The following is an 18,616-nucleotide window of genomic DNA, read 5'->3' on the forward strand; positions in this document are numbered from 1 at the left end:
CCCATTAAAATGTTTTGGCTCACTTGCATCTGGAGATTAGCATTGAGATCTTTTCTTTAACTGCATATTTTCCCCATCAGGTCAAATTTTTGAAAATCAAATAATACCTCATGTGTGCTGGTGATCCCTCAGCACCAACATAGGGATACCACTTATAAAAACGATGTTTCCTCAGTGAAGATTTTGGTAAAAGCAATGCAATTTGTTTATTGAACGAAATAATAATGTGTGCACAATTAGAATCAGCCACTATTGTCAACAGTGAATAAACTGCATGTTTGATGGCAGACGGTGCTTATTTACCACATATCAGTCAAGTTAGCAAACTTCAATTTAACACCATGAGTGATGCACTGTTTAGCTTGAATCAGCATCAGTAAAGCAACAGATCACATTTCAAGTCATGACATTTAAGCACCAAACTGTGATTTGAGCTTTAAATTATGCAAATTTCATTATGTTCTCTTCACCAAAGTGGCTGAATTATTTATTTTTCTTGGTAGCTCCGGAAAGCTTGGAACAGGATCCAAACAACCATGCTGGAAGGGTCTGTGAACCTCGGTGAGGTACAGTCAGCCTGTTAGTATGTGGCTATACAGTATCATACAGTCCATGCTTCTAATTCACCATGGTTGCATGCTAAATTAGCTCATTTGCATCTAACACAAAATGCAGCTGAGTCTCCAGAGTGTTATTAGTTTTGCATATAGCTGCTTGTAAATCATAGGATTGGACAAATTAAAATGTTGATCTGGTAATTGTGCTAGATGAAAAATCAAGGCGTCACAAAAGCAATCACTCTTCATTATGAGAGGGAAAAGTATCGACTGCTCCAAATTGCATGGCACCCCATTTAATGGTTATCAAAACACATCACTTTAAAGCACAAATGTCAACCTCGTGGTACTGTCGCCAGAGGAAAAGTCCAATGGACAAAGTTTAATATACAGGCTGGCAGACTGACACCGCAACACCCAGATTCCCAACCCTGACATGCGTTGCACATATACAAACCAGCTAGGTTTTATCAAATGCCACATGGTTCAACTTTGGAAGTGACTATTGTTAAGGATAAACATTTGAAATACCTACTGTGCACTGCAGTTAAGATTGCAGCCACTCATCTTCCTGCTTTAAAGGGACGCCACCAGGTCAGCACGTGTGTTTAGTTTGTGACCATCTGGAGCAGAGGTCAAAGTGTTTGTTTGGGGATCAGCAGAGGTGCTGCAATATCAGAACAAGATGAATTATTAAGGAGGTTGCAGGAAGAGGTGACCATACCATATTCTCCTTTACCATTCGCAAAGCAAAAAGCACAGATGGTTCTTTTCATCTGATGAGATGGCCGCGGAGGGAGACTATATGTGTCTGCATGTGGGTGTGAGATAAACTAATATGCGACAGCCACCAGGCAATTGGCCTGTTTGTGCACCGTGCCCTTTTACTGTAAGTGAAATTTCCTCTTCCAGTGCTCCCTGCTGCTACATTGTCCCACTTACAAATTCCTGCCTGACTCCTGTCAGCAATCCAAATAAATAATCAGCTATCAAATCTCTCATGGCAAGAATGTGGATCTGTGCTCGTGGTGGCAAACTGGCGAGAGGAATCTCTTCATCTGTCACGTCACAGTTAGTCATCGCTGGATCAAGAGAACTTCGTCTTTGATTAGAAAAAATCAATGCGTGCTCTGCAGAGGCTCTTCTCTGTGGGCTCACAGAGAAGCATATCTGACAAAGACAACTAAAACAGCAAAATATATCTTTGTTTGCACATCTTTTCTTTCACTCTGTCATATAACACTCAGGAAGAACTGTCAGAAAGTCAAAAGTCAGCTTCTCCTTCACCCATCCTCATGTAATGATGACGCTTACATTTTTTTAAGGCTCTCCAGTTCTCATTCTCAGGTGACATTTTGACATTGCTGGAGAAAAATGAAAAAGATATTCAGCAACAGGAAATACACCTCAAGCAAATGTGACTGTCTCAATAGATGGCTAGCCTTGGCATTGAGCTCTGCTGACGTATAAAAGCTGAAAGCAGACTGGGGGGGAAGTAAGATGCTATAGAGAAAAAGAAGTCTTCATCTGTGTGTGAGACGTCACATGAAAAATTGACAGTGTGTGAGGGTCAGGGGTGTTTAAAAGAAAAAGGAGTGGGGGAGAAAGGGTGGGCGGGGGGAGTGCTCGTGGGAAACAGTGCAGAGGGGAGGTTGAAGAGTATCCAGAGGTCCTGTGACTCACTGGCACTTTTTAACACAGTGGACTTTGACAGGTAGCTGCACATACACTGTAACACAGCTCACATACAAATAACTGGTCAAGAAAACCACACAGCGCTGCTGCTGTATGTACCAGTAATCAAAAAGTCGACATCCACTACCCCATCCTCCTACCAATCCCACCCCACACTCCTTCTCACACTCTCCCTCACACACACACACACACAGAGAAAGAGACTGACAAAAAGTTCTGTTTTCAATGAAAAAAGTGAAGAAGAGAAAACTGGAACAGGGAGAAAAAGAAATATGTAAGTAGGAGGGAAAGATAGAATACAAAGAGAGAAATGAGGTGTGTGAGAGAGAGAGGGGGGAGAGAAAGAGAGAGAGGGAGAGATGAGGTGAGGTGAGGAGGCGGAGAGATGAGAGGCGAGGGAGGGAGTAATGTTGACAGGGAGGGTGGAGAAGAGAAGGATAAGCCAGCCACACTTGGATGAAGGATTCCAGTGGAAGGAGGAGGAGGGACTTTGAAGTGTTGGATGAGAAAAACTACACTATGTGTCTGTGGGTCCTTCATACTGCTATGACTGGACAAAAGAGATTGTGAAAAGATGGAGAGATGGAATCAGGAGGACCGCCGGACCCTGGGTTGACTCAGACTGACGTGACCTCTGCGTCTGGGTGTTTAACCTGATCTGAACCCCTTGACGACCTGCTGTCACAGGGCAGACTTTCCAGGTTTGATCACTTCTGCTATGACTGAAATCCAGCAGAAGTTGGAGGGAGTTCACTGATAGAGTTGGGTACTGCTGGATCACTATGGATTTCTACAAATGTTTGAGCTTACTTTTCTTCACTCTTCCTCCACAAGGTAAATAATTCCACCGTGCTGTCATTAAAGCTGCATCATCTGTCATTTTATTTTTCAACATAGGGGAAACCGATGCGAAGGATGTTTATGCATTTTTCATTTTTGCTGAAGGCAGAAGTATATATTGAAAGAGGAGGGTTTTTTAGCTACTAATCATCTCAAATTAGATTTTTTTTCCACTCCTCTTTTTTCTGTTTAAAATATCACGCTGGTCAAGTTTATCAGCATCAACAAAGTTGGCTTACAAAGAAATTTACTGCATGACTCAAAAGAACTGCCTGTATTTGTGCCATTTCAATAGATTTGCCCTAAATAGCAGGGCAATTCAGAGAAACGACTGAAAGGCATCAGATGGCCTTGCTTTTCTATTTAATATAAGCCTCTCTCCTTACCCCAGTCATCTATATTCAGTCCACCCCAGTCTCATTACTTATTAGACAGGCAATGATTTTTGCTGAGGGCTAATTTGGCACAATGAACAATACAACCATAAAAACACACGACCTTTGGGACAAAAAAACTTGTTTTCTGTAGTTTGCTGCTGAAGGGTAGAAACTGCCTGTGTTGCTACGCGAGCTTTGTAGCCTGGTAACAAGCTTCATCTGCCTGGTTGTGTAGTATTCACTTGAGTGAAAACTAATTTGCTTCTGATGCAATACTGTCCTATGAGACAGCATTGATCAGATGAGGACAGATTTGGACCCAGTAGCTCTGACACGTCCAAATAACTCATCAGGCTTTGCTGTAGCTTCAGAAAACTGTAAAATACAGCAATATAAGAAAAACGTCACGATAATGAGTGACAGACACTGGCATCATCACAGTCTGCATGAGTCTTATTCATAGTGTAATGGAGAACACACCATGTAGAAGTAAACTCATCTAACAGTTGCCTACTTTTCCCTGCAAAGATTATTGCTCTAATCTGCATTTTTTACCAAAGTCACAACACCCTGTGAGCTCTCCCATATAAACCCATTAGTCCCAAGGCTGATTTAGAATGTACTTGAGCCTCCGGTTTAGTTTAATATTGGTCGCATTCAACAGATAATGCTAGAATTTGATGCGATAAAACAAACACCACCTTTGACGGCCTCTCTCGTCTGAACGTGTAACAGCATTTCAAGGTTGTTGGGTGTCTGGAAATGTCAAACAGATCCAGGTGAAAACAGGAAGACAAGACATGAAAGAAAAAAGAAACTATATCCATTTAATAAGATATCGATCCCAAGCTTTTAAAAATAGTGGATGCCAGTTTTCAGTCAACTGAAAGACAGCCCATCAACTTTGATTGAGTGGGTAGAAGGACCCAAGAGGAAGGCCAGCAGCATGGCAACAACACCTGTATCGCTATTTTAAGGATACAAGTAAGGGGCGTTTGGAATAATATAGCCTTAGAAAAGTGGAAGTTACTAATGGAAGCCTATAGAAAGGTCCTCTCACGTCCTTTCTATAGGGGCCTGAGCCAAGCAAGTGTGTTTGGCGAATATATTAATGTTGTCCAGAAACCACAAGAATCTAGTTTGGAAGGGTCCTCTTTAGGATTATTTTTTTCATGTGATATTTGACAAAACAAATTAAATCCAAAGAGAAAGAAAGACATTGAACTGTGCGGTACTGCTAGAGATGATAAAATATCAGTGAGGCCAGTTAAATCAATCACTGCCTCTGAAAGATTGCAAACACAATGAATTACCTGCACAGATGCAACAAGGTTTATAATGGAAAAGTGCCCAAGTGAATGTGAAAGGAAAGAACCAAAATACAAAGGACGTCGTCCTGTCGAAGGCACAGGATCATCCCTTTCTCTTTAATTGTCCCCAGACCTCGCCGGGTCCTTCTCAGTGCCGAGGGATCTGATTGAGTTGCTTCATCAGGACGGCTGTTGAAAGGAAGAAAGGGAGAGGGAGAGAGTGGAGGGTGGGTGGAGGAGGGTGGTGAGGGAAACGTCTGGACAGATCGCTCCATCAGCACGTTTGTTCCTTCCTCTTATTCCTTTTATGCAACCCCCCCAAACCCTCCATCCTGATTTGTCCCGTCTCTCAGATCCCGTCTCATGTAACCATAGGCCAGCTGTATAATAGAGGTCACCCTACTTTTAGATTACACTCTGTATTCTTTGGTATCGTAGCATCAGCTCAATCCATTACAGATTAATGTATTGTGAATGGAAGCAAATATTTTCAACATTAATAGTATTCGTATAAAGTTCTGCCCTGTATTTCATGAACAAAAATAGAAACAATTCAAAATGGTTATGAGAATATGCACGAGAGCCCTGCACAAAATCAACTGGTACAAATCACCATGGAGTTAAAAAAAAAAAAAAAAAAAAACGTAGGAAAGAATATCCTATGCATTGCAGTTGCAGTTCTAAGTAAAGATCAATTGGTCTCGTTTAAATTACATAAACAGGACGGCACACGATTAATCTCAGCTTCTTGTTTTGTTGAATTTTTTTCTCATTTCTGGCCTCAGTGTGTTTCCAACTTGGACCCCGTGCCCACGCTGAAGAGAGGCTGCTCCAGAATCTGTTTGCAAATTACAATAAGCTCTCCCGACCTGTGAGGAACACTACAGATACAGTACTAGTCCACTTTGGACTATCTATCGCTCAGCTAATTGATGTGGTAAGTAATAGCTGACATCTTTGTTAAGTTTCCATCAACATCTACGACTGGACATTAAAGTCTAGCTACCACTGTGCCCTTCAAAAATAACACGATCTGTGTGTTTCTTCTTTGAGGAGAAAAGAAACGACTGCGAGACATTTCGATGTTATGGCTCCATAATGGGACTCTGATCATTAAATAGCTTTTTTTAACTACCTGTAATTAAGTTACCATTTATGTAAATATCTAAATACATATATCACTAAAGTTGTAACGATTTAACAAAAAAGCTATCCTTGTAATTACAAACATCCTGGCTTGTTGAATGGGCATGAGACATGTGTTTCATTATTATGAGTGTTATGTTGGGAGGAGATTCTGTCTTATGTGCTGTATATTGGTAATTACTAGCTGAAAGATACACCACGCAAGAGAGATAAATCAGCGGAAATGAAAGCACACCAACAGAAGACAATGCATTATTTTCCCAAATTAAATTCACTTGTCAAGTATGCTAACACAGACAGTAAATATTCAAATCTGTCTCCTGAGCAGCAATCCAGACACAGCTGCTCTAGACAAAAATAACGTCGTTATCCCCTCTCGTCATGTTGGTATCTTTGCATTCCAGACCTCCTGTGGTTTTAAGTGCAAGATTTTAGTATGCATTTTACACAAATGTCACTGAGATTCTGTTGACTAAGGTAAAAATGATTATATAAACACCCGACTGCCATGCAGAGCCATTTAAAAGTTACCCAGTGCAAGACTGTGCTGCAGGGGATGACTTTTCAGGTTTATGACAAACAATTAGTTGACAGTACTTTCTCCACCTGCCTGCCGGTGAGAGTCAACTTTAGCTGAAGTTGTCTTCTCCTGCACAGTGCATTCACTGCCTGCTGTGTCTTAGAAGTTCCCAGGGAAGAGCTGGAGAAAGCAGCTTGCCTGCAAAAAAGTGAAAGTGTTTTTTGTTCTGGTTGATTTGTTCTAGAAATGATTCATGAATGTGTGTGTGTGTGTGTGTGTGTGTGTGTGTGGGGCCTACTACTACTACTACTACTGTACTTGTGGGGACTAACACTCACTTATGGGGACAAAATCCCATCCCCATGAGTTTGGGGCAGGACCATAAAAAAGAGAGAAAGAAAAAACTCAATTCTATCTCAGTGGTAATAAAGTGCTGATGGACGTTGAATTCATTGTAATCAGAGTAATCCTCTTTTCTGTTTTCCATAAAAGGATGAGAAGAACCAGATGATGACTACAAATGTCTGGGTTAAGCAAGTAAGAAAAGATGATAGAGAAAAGGCATGTGAAATACAGTCCAGTATAACGCTGCGATGCATAAATATGATTAATGTTTTGCAACAGGAATGGAACGATTACAAACTCCGCTGGAACCCAGAGGATTATGAAAATGTCACCTCCATACGTATCCCCTCAGAGATTATCTGGAGACCCGACATTGTCCTCTACAACAAGTGAGGAAGGAAACACCTTTTTGTGCTATATGAAATTTAGATTCTTTTCAGGCCCACAGTGTGCTTCCTGTGCATTTTAAATGTCAACATTTCAATGTAAAAATGATCATATGGCAAGTAATGCTCAGATTCTGGTGGTTTAATTCCAACAGATGGCATGACTTGAGGGAAAACACGAAGAATCTGCTGTTGTGCCAAACATCTTGTCCTGTGCCAATGTCATAAAGTAATTTAGTTGAAATATATGTGAACAAGGTCACTCCTAATGGATGTGGTTACAAACAAAGCTCAGTATGACAGAAAGTAATATATTTGGCTGGGAATAAGAAGGTGAAATGTAACTGGATGTATTTCAACGATAAAATGCATCTAGTATGAGCACCTCAAGTAAACCTGGATTAATATTTTTTCCAAAAGTCGGCTAATAGGAAAGAAAATTTCATGAAAGAATTTGCTAAATATCCAACTTTTAAGTTATTGAACAAAGATTGTTGTTTTCATGGTGAAATGACTGAACCTTTGTCACTTCTCTCTTTTAATTAGTGAGGCAAAACATGGCGATCTCACTTGTGAAGTGCATTTGTGACACAATATCTCAAAGACTTTTGTAAACAGCATTGATTTAAACAGCAAAATGTTACATTGTGAATAGCCTGCATGTCCATTCAGAGAAAATAAACATCAAAAGGGTTTTCTGATTACATAGGTTCAAGCTATTTCCTCTGTAGACTTGAGCTGAATGGTTTGGAATGAGCTCTGCACCTTGAGATGTAGAACTGAGATTGCTGGTTCACACGATGAGGGTGGATGTAATAACTGGTATCAGGTGTGTAAAAGCAGGACTGTTGTGTACACAAAGGAGATTTCAGATCTGAGACAAAACTGTATCTTCAAGTTCTGTTTTCCTCTGGCTCATGAAGACCTTATTCACGTCTCGAAAATTATATCATGTTAGCACTGAATTGTTCCATAAACGTCTCTAAACAGAAAATCATAAGCTGTGTGGAAAGTGGTAGCTGCATGCGGACCCAAATGCAATGTGCAGCATAAAGCAAGCATTAAGTGGAGGATTGATGAAAGGGAAACAGTCCAAAATAAGAACGGGAAAATGGAATAATGAGGAATAATTACTCCAGGATAGGAAACACTAACAAATACTACAAGACTCAGAGAAACATTAGAGAACACACAGAAATATGGAGCCACTCAACAAAGGACAAGGGAAGACTGAGACAATAAATACAAAAGCTAATGAGGCTTGTGGAAAAAGATGGGGAACACAGCTGGAACAAATCAGGGATAATGAGACACAGGAACTGCAAAAAAAGAAAAGAAAATGACAAGGAACACCAAAATAAAACAGGAAGTAACTCAATGGAGACAGACTCAAACACAAGTAGAGCATGAAGAGATAACAAAAAGGCAACAACAGACTGTGAATGAACTGAATAATGAACAAACTGGACACCAACAGAATGTTAAAGACATGACATCTTGCCCATTTAGAGATGTACACACATAAACATAAGTGTCATTGACATAGATGAAGACATTTTCACTTTTTATTTGATGACTCAGAATACTTAATCTTTTAAATACATTTTAAATTAGTCTCGACCCCTGAATTTCACAGGGTTAGAAACTGTAAAAACGGATAACACCACTTCTTTAACTTTCTCCTGTATCTATTGAGCAAAAAATCTTATTTGTTACTTGAGTTTTCCAATGAAAAAGACTTAGTTACCTCCATGGCAACTGAACATCTACTCTACCTGTGAGCTGCGACTGACCTTGAACATTTTAAAGTAGTGCTTGAAGAAATCACCCAGAATTAAACTTATAAAATTCCTTTATTAAAGAGGGGCTAAAATGTGATGTGAGTCTGATATATGTGTTTCCACCTTTCTCCCCTGGTCTTCATCTGCAGTGCCGACGGTGACTTTGCAGTTACTCACTTCACAAAGGCGCATCTGTTCTACGATGGCCAGATAAAGTGGATGCCACCAGCCATTTATAAGTCTTCATGCAGCATAGATGTCACGTTTTTCCCTTTTGACCAGCAAAGCTGCAAGATGAAGTTCGGCTCTTGGACCTATGACCGTGCCAAGATCGATCTGATCAGCATGGCCGGTGATGTGGACCAGATGGACTACTGGGAGAGCGGGGAGTGGGTGATTGTCAATGCAGTGGGCAAGTACAATACAAAAAAGTATGAGTGCTGCACAGAGATCTATGCAGACATCACTTACTACTTCATCATTCGGAGGCTTCCATTGTTCTACACTATAAACCTTATTATCCCCTGTCTGCTTATCTCCTGCTTGACTGTGCTGGTGTTCTATTTGCCTTCCCAGTGTGGCGAGAAGATTACCTTGTGCATTTCAGTGCTACTGTCCTTAACAGTGTTCCTCCTGCTGATAACAGAGATAATACCATCTACATCTCTGGTCATACCACTGATTGGTGAATACCTGCTGTTCACTATGGTCTTTGTCACGCTCTCCATCATAATTACCGTCTTTGTGTTGAATGTACACCACCGATCCCCACAAACACATGGCATGCCTCACTGGGTCCGCAGAGTATTCCTGGACTTGGTACCTCAGGTCCTCTTCATGAAGCGTCCGCCAGGCACCGCAAAGCAGCACTGCAAGAAGCTTATTGAGATGATGCACCGTCCAACAACGATATCTGCCACAGGCAACTCTCAGGCCTTCTGGACAGGCCTAGAGACTGGGCTAATACAAATGGCCCAGGCTGAAAATATAATCCCAAGGACACAGTCTGACAGCCCAAGCATCCTCGTCTGCTCACCATCTCCACCCTCTTCCCCTCTTGGGAAGCACAATGAAGAAGATCACCCACTGAAGGCCGACATTTTCAGCCGATCCACATCTGGTCAGTATTCAGTTCTCTCAGAGAAGCAACCCCTACGCAGACACAACTCAGCGGCCTCGTCTTCTTCCCAATTGTCATTGCCCCCAACTTTGCCACTGGGTCCACTTCGCAACCTGTCGAGGGAAGAACCAAGTAGACTGGCCCCAAATGGTCGCTCCCACAGCGTAGAGCAAATGTGTGACCAACAGAAGTCGCTTCCTCAGAAAGCCAGACATCTGTGTCGCTCCAGCAGTGTCCAGTACTGCTGTCTGCATGATGATGGGGTCTCTGGAATAATGGGGCAGTTGAAAAAAACTCCTCCTACAGATCAGCTAGCAGAAACCCTAACAGCAGAGTCCACAAAAGATGCAAGTACCCAACAGGATGCTGTGATTCCAACTATTTCTCCAGCTATGAAACGGGCTATAGAGGGAGTGCAGTACATCGCTGATCATCTCAGGGCAGAAGATGCAGACTTTTCAGTGAGTAGACAGAAACGATCAAGCCTTGGTAATAATGTTTCTAAATGTTCTGTTTTAAACACAAGTGAAATCCTTTCAGAAATTAAATAAGGGCTTTTAGCACAATTTTTGATTTATCTATTGCCAAATCCCAACAGCAGTCACCTCAAGGTGCTTTATATTTTAGTGTTAAGACCCTACAATAATTTGAAAAAGAAACCCCAAAACAATCAAATGACCCCCTATGAGCAAGCGCTTGGCAACAGTGGGAAGGAGAAACTCCCTTTTAACAGGAAGAAGCCTCCGGCAGAACCGGGCTCAGGGAGCTATCTGCCACGGCTAGTTGGGAATGAGAGGAGACAGACAGGACAAAAACCACACTGTGTAATTTTGAGCTACCATTTAGAGACTGAAGTAAATGGGAGAATAAAATCCAATACCTGATCTGTCACGATTTGTTCAGTTTCAAAATTAGTCAGATCCCAGCAGGAGAAACATGGTACCTCAGCGGGCACATTTCTAAAAGGTCAGTTTGTTTGTAAAAAAAACCCATAACTACCTCGCATCTTTTGCCTGCAGGCATTTAAGGTGTCAGAGGAACGTTAAATAAAAACAGTAGATTCTGACTGGATCCTACAGGGGTGAAATGTACTTCCATGCAAAAAGCCTACATGTATGTTCCCTGTGCTCACTCCCACCAAGCAGTGCTCCTCCCCTTCTTTCTTTTCTCGTGCAAAAGAGGATGAAAGTAATCCTGAACAAACAAGGAACCCTGTTATTTTGCATGTCAGAGATCCAGCTAAGCTGAACTCAGGCACTGAGTGACAACAACTAAATCGTGTTACAGTTCTCAGATAAATGCGTGCTGCTTTGCAGAATAACTGGAAAAATAGTGTGTTTTAAGCAGTGTGGGCTGTCCTTTGTGTGTTGCATAAAAATAAAAAATGGTTATGTTGTTATCTGCTTTTTATCATCTATGTATGCAGAGCTCCACTGCATGCAGCATTGTTCACATACTGTACTTTTTCCTGTCTATGCTGTGTACTAGGAGGAGGCTTTAAAAATGTTATTGACTAGAAAAAGAACAGGGCCAAATCACCCCTGCCAACACGAATATATTTTTAAACTACTGATTCTGCTCACTGTAAATCATACAAAGTATAATAAGACTTTCAATATCATATTTGTTTCTTTTCAAAACATTTGTTGTTGGCATTTACATACATGTTTATATACTGCTCCCATGGCTTTTGCATATGTTGAGGATGCGCATACCCAAAAACTCAGAAGGGATGCAAGAAAGGAAGAGCACATAAACACATAATGACAATCAAGTATCAGACCCATAAATGACAAGTCAATTTACCATTGCTAATTATTAAAAAGCAAGATAAAAGTGACATGACTGAGTCAGTAATAACAGTAATCGGGATTTTCTGATGATAAAAGAACACTGTCTTATTTAGAAGCTCTTATGGGCAACTCAGTGTGAACAGTCGCACATACAAATGCTTATGCAACCTAATTAAAATTGACCATTAGACAAGTGAATTTTCTTTATTGCTTTCAAACATAACCCTGAAACTGTGCTTGGAACAAGTATTATGTGTCAAATAATTAAAAAAAATTCAGCACATAGTGATAAAATGCTAATTATAAAGTTTCTGAGAGGGGAAAAATACGTTTCTGGAGGATATATGTGAGCAAATGTAATAAAAACCTATTGTATTCACTGACATCAGTCACCGTCGACGCCACAATACACTTTCGAGCTCTAACCAGAATAGGCCTGTCTTTAAAACAATGGGACCTCCGCAATTTGACCTTGAATTTTTCATAAGAGACACAAGCAAGGATTGACTGACATTTAAGAGATAGCAGACTCATAATGAAAAAATCAGCCATTCGTGAGAAATCAATCAAGGGTGAAAACTGACAGGTAGAAAAGGAAGGTGGTGTGGAGTGAAATTTGAAATGTCCCCCTGTGCTGTTTCCCCTCTCTGCTAGGTCAAGGAGGACTGGAAGTATGTGGCCATGGTCATTGACAGGATATTCCTCTGGATGTTTGTGCTGGTGTGTATACTGGGATCTGTGGGACTCTTTCTTCCTCCTTGGCTGGCTGGAATGATCTAGAATCTCTGCATCAAGGGAAAGAGAACACGGACAGACAGAAGGACGTGTTCCCCCATTCTCTTAACAAAAAAAAGGTCTTTTTATTTTCTGTTTTTCAAAAGGACTACTTGTCACATTTCTCGCTCTTAGGCCGGGTCATCGGAAGGTTACTCGCTAAAAGACAAGATGAAATATCAATCATCGATTTCAGTGGGCATATAAATTCTTTATGAGGGCAAAAGGCCAACAGCAAAAATATCCTTCCATGTCACTCCGTTCTGACATTGAGCTGTATGGCTCAATCAGATACTCTTGTAAAAAACGGTGAAAAATTGACTCTAACCCATGAAGAACTATGGATGATGCCACAGACAGACAAAGACTGTAGGCACCGGGAGCTGTTCATAAGACTGTGTAAAGTTGAATATATAGCTAACTTTTAACATTCCTTCAGTAATGTCAGTGTTGCAGTATGTGGACTGTGTGTGAGTGCTTTCGCCAAATACAAAAAAATACATATGTTCATAAAACGATTGTTTCTTTGAAACCTAATTGCCAGAATTCTTGGCTGGGTGCATTCAGGTGTCCTGCTTTGTGCAAGAGTCACTCCACAGGTAAGCAAACATGCAGCTTTGCAACTTTCTAACTCTAGCACATCTATTCAGCCATTCTCTTTGCTTTTACTGCAGATCGTTGTCATTCTTTCCATCTCTTTTGCTTCTTTTGGTTTATCAAGTAGAGCAGAAACCGATATGGATGATGACAATAAATGTGGCGATGCTGGTAATATTATTATTCTACCTTGGCGTTGAAGATTTTGAGATGAATTTGTTACTCATTAGTTCCAACATTTAATTCCAGCGTCCTCTCCGCTTTCATTATGACCTGACTTCTGTCGCTTCCCATAATGGATCTTTTCAGTATCTACAACAGCTATATAAAAAAAGATAATTAAAATTTATTAATGAGTACACCACTATTCTGTGAAAAACTATTTCATGCACAGAGCAAAGGTTAATTGTACTGCAGTGTTTTAAAATAAGTTGGCAGAGGAGGGTTTCACACTTAACTACATTTAGTTTTATTCATTCGCTGCTTCCACAGGAGGACCTGCTTTTTGGATGTTTTTTTTAAAATACGTTACAGAAATTAATCTCACGTGTCCCTCTGTCCTCAAAGAATAGCTAAAGCAGATACTATATTTAGGAGCACTTATAAAATTTGCAAGAAGTAAAGCAATCATTAAATAATTATGGGCCTTAACAGAACTGTACAGCTGACCGGACAGATTTTTTTTGCATTAAATAATTATTTCATTGTTTATTTTAGTTCAAAAGCACATCACTGTACATTTTGCACACACAGTTCTAGTTTAGATGCTTCACTTCAGTTTCAGTTCAAGTCCATGTAGTTCTTTAACACCCTCACACTCTTTGTTGGGTGTATTTTTTGATTTCTTTGCCTTTGTGCCAAATTCACCCTCACCTTTGTCATGCGTGTGGGTTGTGAGATGTTTTTGAAAGCCTTGTTTGATTTCTTTATGTCACATAAAGAGCTATAGGCACATGTCTACTTATATTAATTTCATGTAAAATAAAATAAAGCTAAATGGAAAGCATCTAGATTAGGTATGTGAATCTATGAAAAGGCTTTTTTAATATTTCTATTTTAGAAATTTGAACTGTTGGCCTAAATAACTTAAAGAAGTGGAAATGAAACAAAAACAAAACAAAACTGATGAAACATGAGGAACAGAACAAACGTGTATCACTGAATTGTGTGTGAAAAGAAAAAGTATTCAATTACTCCACTTTAATCCTGTGTTCGTACATCAGCACTCTGCAGCTCCACGTGAATAAAACTCCACATCCGATTAGCTTTAAAAGCATGTAATGTTACACCTGAATACCCAAAGTAATGACCTCAATTTTGACCTCAACAAACAAACTATTGCATTTCCACTTGCTCAGCAGACGACTAACCACTGATCATTATGTAAATTCACAGACAAGAGAAAACAGCAATTTAGCACAATATGGAAACACTGCACTTTGAACAAGGTGAAATAGCTGCCGTGCTCCCTGTTTATTCGTACGTTTCAGCACAAACTCTGGAGAAAAAAAGGTGGCGATAGCCTGAAATACAAATGAGTGCTCTGGCTTTGTTGCAACATCAAAAATGTAGCATATGACAAACATGAGTTTAAATCTTTTGTCTGCATTCAAAGATTTATATATGAACGGATATTAATTTCCATTTATCCCACCAGTTTTCCAAGGATACACAATACCACAGCATATTGTTATTATAATTCTAAAATGAAATGAGCGTGGTCTTTATGAAACCACAAACTAATTTTCATTAAATGATAAGCCATGCCTTTTCAGCACAGATCTCATGCATAATTTCAGCATTAAATACTTGTAGAAAAGCAAATGGCAAAACTCCATAAAGGTCCTTTGTGTTGGCTTCCTCAAGGAAGCAATGCCAAATGCCATGTAAGTACACAGTGTTATTAATTACAGCTAAATGTCATGCTATTGAATTTACCTTTATGAAAAATTGACCTTCAGTGCTAATTTCAATTAAGTGATTGTCTTCTGAGATACATATGCCCCTGCTCGGATAATTAATGTAGACATTTTGATTTCAAAATGTTGGTTATTTCCTGCAAAGAAGATGAACTTAATGATAGCTGCTTCCTTACTAATACTAACCTATATATAATGGGTATGGCATGGTGTGGGGACTGTCCTTAAAAAGTCTGTGAAAATTGGATAAGCAAAGGAAAAGAGAAGAACTGTGAGGCCTAAAAGCTATCGATGAAAGTCCTAGGTAAAATCCAGCAAAGACTAGACACAGGAACCGAGAGATGCATCTGGACGGTTGACTGTACGCTGAAGCCTCAGCAGAAATGGTCTCAGCGGAAGAGTGGCTGTCAAGAAGCCATTTTTAAGCAAGGGAAACAGGGAGAAAAGGCTGAGCTATGCCACATTGCACAAGAACTGAACTGAAAATCAATGACAGCGCAAGGGAATCTAGTGGGGTAAATCCAAAATAGAATTTTTCTGCTTCAAATTGCTGTCAATATGCAGGATGTTAGGAGAGACGCACAACAGTGAGTATCTACAGACATTTGCATTGTATGGTGGACGCTCTGTCATGGTCAGGGGCTGCATTTCAGCCAGTGGAGTTGGATTTTGTCAAAATTGAATTGGAATTTAGAATGAAGAAAACATGCAAAAATCATGGAAATCATCTGATTGGTTTCATTTTTCAGCATTACAATCATCCCAAACACACTAGTAGTGTATTAAAAGCATGCCTGGACTGAAAAAAATACAGTGGAATAATATCAGCAACAGATTTGGCCTCCCCAGAGATCACACCTTGACATTACTAAAGTAGTGTGGGATCATCTACACAGAGACATCCAAAGAAAAGCCTTGAATGTCCTTCAAGATACCTGGAGGGCATTCAAGGCTCTTTTCCAGAAGACCGCGAAAAGACATTACAAAAAGTTTACCTAAGAATTCAGACTGTGTCGGACAGTAAAGGTGGTCATACCAAATATTGTCCTTCAAGCTTATTAAAATTGTACAAACTCTGTTTTTGCCTTGTATATTGTATTTCCATTTGTGTTTGCATGTTTGAGTATTTTGCTGTGTCCCATTTTTTCTAGCAAATATATGTAAAAATTAATAATGTCAGTCAGCTTTGCTTTTACCAGGAAATATATTTTCTGATCTGAAACCAAAATTGAACTCTCTGAGCAGAACTCCAGAAGTTTTATGTCTGGTAAACAGCAGGCTCCTTCAATCACCTCATTCAGCCCCACAGTGAAATACTATCCCTGTAGTGAACACAAAGGTGCTTCTCAGTGACAGGGACAAAGAGACGGGTCAGGACTGAAGGTGGTGTGAATGCATTAAAATCCAGAACAGTCCTAGAAGAACAGAGTCTCCAGAGTCCAGCAACCTGAAACTGGGATGAAAGTTCACCTTTCAACATGACACTGAAATGAAGTCCAAGTGTGGTTTCAGCACAATGCTGCCACTTGAGTGGCCCAACCAAAGACCAGACTTAACGTCAGTATGCCACCTGCAGATGGCAGCTCAAGGATGGTTCCCATCCAGACTGACAGAGTTTAAAGGGATGTTTCAGGAGAATGGGACAGAGTCCCCACATCCCATCCAAAGCTAAAATTGATTTAGCAAGAAGACTCAGTTCTGAGACAATATTCAAAATACCTTCGAGTGAGTCATTGATGTGTTATTAAGTGTAAACTGATGGAAAAACATGTCAATTTCATGCATCATGCAAAATTGTAAAAAGAAAACTTGTTAACTGTTAATTGGTAATAAGTGTGCATACAAGGTAGATAGCAAGGCCTTCAATGTATAGAACAGAGTGCTGCATATGTGAAGAGTCATGTTTTCATGATTACAGTGTATTTGTGTCAGATGAGAATATTTTGTATTTAAACAGTATGCATTAAGTGCTTTGGGAGTCACTCGTGCTTCTCTGGGAGCATTAAAAGCATCCTAGAGAGATTTTCACAAAGTCACTTTCATCTCAAGTAAAACTCACGATTCAAAAACTAGTATATTGAGCCAAAATCTTCACAAGGGAATAGCATCTGCATCCAAGATTCAATGCCAACTGGCCAAAGAACAGCCTGCGCCTGTTAGGGAAGCAGTCAGAACATCACTGGCAAACTCAGCCATTAAAGCATTTCTATAATGACTGTAAACCCGAGCAGGAAGAGCTCTACCTTTAAAGTAACCTGAATGAATACAATGCAGGTTTCATGGTCATGTTTAGACGTAAAACTTACAAAGATAAAGTCAGACAGATTACCATAAACACTGCGGTCAGACTTTGGCTTTTATATCAAAGCAGTTTTGACTGTTTACTTAATACTGGAAGTCCTATTTCATTTCCTCCGTGTTAATGAAATAAATCAGCCTCAAGCTGGAGGTTCAGCTGGAGGTGAGATTACAGGTTGGAGGCCAGCTCTGGGGCTTTAAGATCAGCCAGAGCAGGTGCAGGGGTCTCTAGCCCTTGGCAGGATTTTACTTGCACCTTTTCAAAGCCTATTAGCTCAGGAACACCACTAAGTGTAAAAACTGGAATACTGAGACAGTTAGCATGACTTTAATAATCTATTCTGTGAGTTCAGACACGAAATAGTTTGCTAGATAACTGAATCAGTTCACAGTTTTCAGCAATATTCATCACAAAGAAAGTGAGACATTTGTATTCATGCGTGAGGTTCACTGTAAGAGACTGAACCAGATATCTGATAATAACCTTATGCTTTTATAACGTTAGGCTGGTTTTTTTTATCTGTAAGATGTGTGCCAATAAACCTGTCTGTGCTAGAATGACATCCACCTGCACCATATGTCTTTATTTCCTACCCTGTATATGACTGTACATAAGAAAATATTTACAATATTTGTGACAGTGATTGTGAATAGGGCATAAAAACACACACTTTTCTCAGGAGTATTAAACAAAAACATTAGAAAGCTCAGCTGATCTACATGTTCAGAGTAACACTCTTTTAAAAAGTTAAAAGCAAGTAAAAATTAACAGAGTAATGTGTTACCTATATAATATGAACACAAGTAACATACAGTAATAGAAGTAATTTCACCTCACATAATTGTGAGGCACCGAGAAGCGCAGTTAAAAACTGCCCCAGCAAATTCTTATGGCACGAGTGTCTGTGGGAGTGTGTGGTGCACTCATACACCCAACCATGCAGACAGCACGACCACAGTAGGACACGCAGTGAATCTGCCTCTAGCTGGGCACTGACTGGACCCTCATAAATGGGGTAAAGCGTGAAGCACAGACCCTCAAGGGATCCTATTAAATCAACACACATAGTGCATTTAGCCCATGATCAGCGAATTCAGCGTCACCCCTGCAGTATTCAGCAGTCAAAGTGCTGTCACTCAGCAGACCGAGGTGCAAGC

General features: G+C 40.1%; 1 protein-coding gene across 2 annotated transcripts; it reads left to right on the forward strand.

The window, feature by feature from the left end:
- Positions 1-2,726: 2,726 nt before the first annotated feature.
- Positions 2,727-18,021, forward strand: LOC113012833 (neuronal acetylcholine receptor subunit alpha-4-like). 2 transcript variants are annotated; one of them, XM_026153210.2, is made up of 6 exons: positions 2,727-3,086; positions 5,565-5,716; positions 6,938-6,982; positions 7,070-7,179; positions 9,107-10,538; positions 12,525-18,021. In XM_026153210.2, the coding sequence occupies exons 1-6, from the start codon at positions 3,035-3,037 to the stop codon at positions 12,648-12,650; spliced, it is 1,917 nt and encodes a 638-aa protein (XP_026008995.2). In that variant the 5' UTR covers positions 2,727-3,034; the 3' UTR covers positions 12,651-18,021. The 2 variants fall into 2 exon arrangements, with proteins under 2 accessions (XP_026008995.2, XP_026008994.2); XM_026153209.2 differs by having other exon boundaries at positions 6,938-7,179.
- The last annotated feature ends 595 nt before the right edge of the window (positions 18,022-18,616 follow it).

Source organism: Astatotilapia calliptera, chromosome 20 (assembly GCF_964374335.1).
Source record: "Astatotilapia calliptera chromosome 20, fAstCal68.1, whole genome shotgun sequence".
NCBI lineage: Eukaryota > Metazoa > Chordata > Actinopteri > Cichliformes > Cichlidae > Astatotilapia > Astatotilapia calliptera.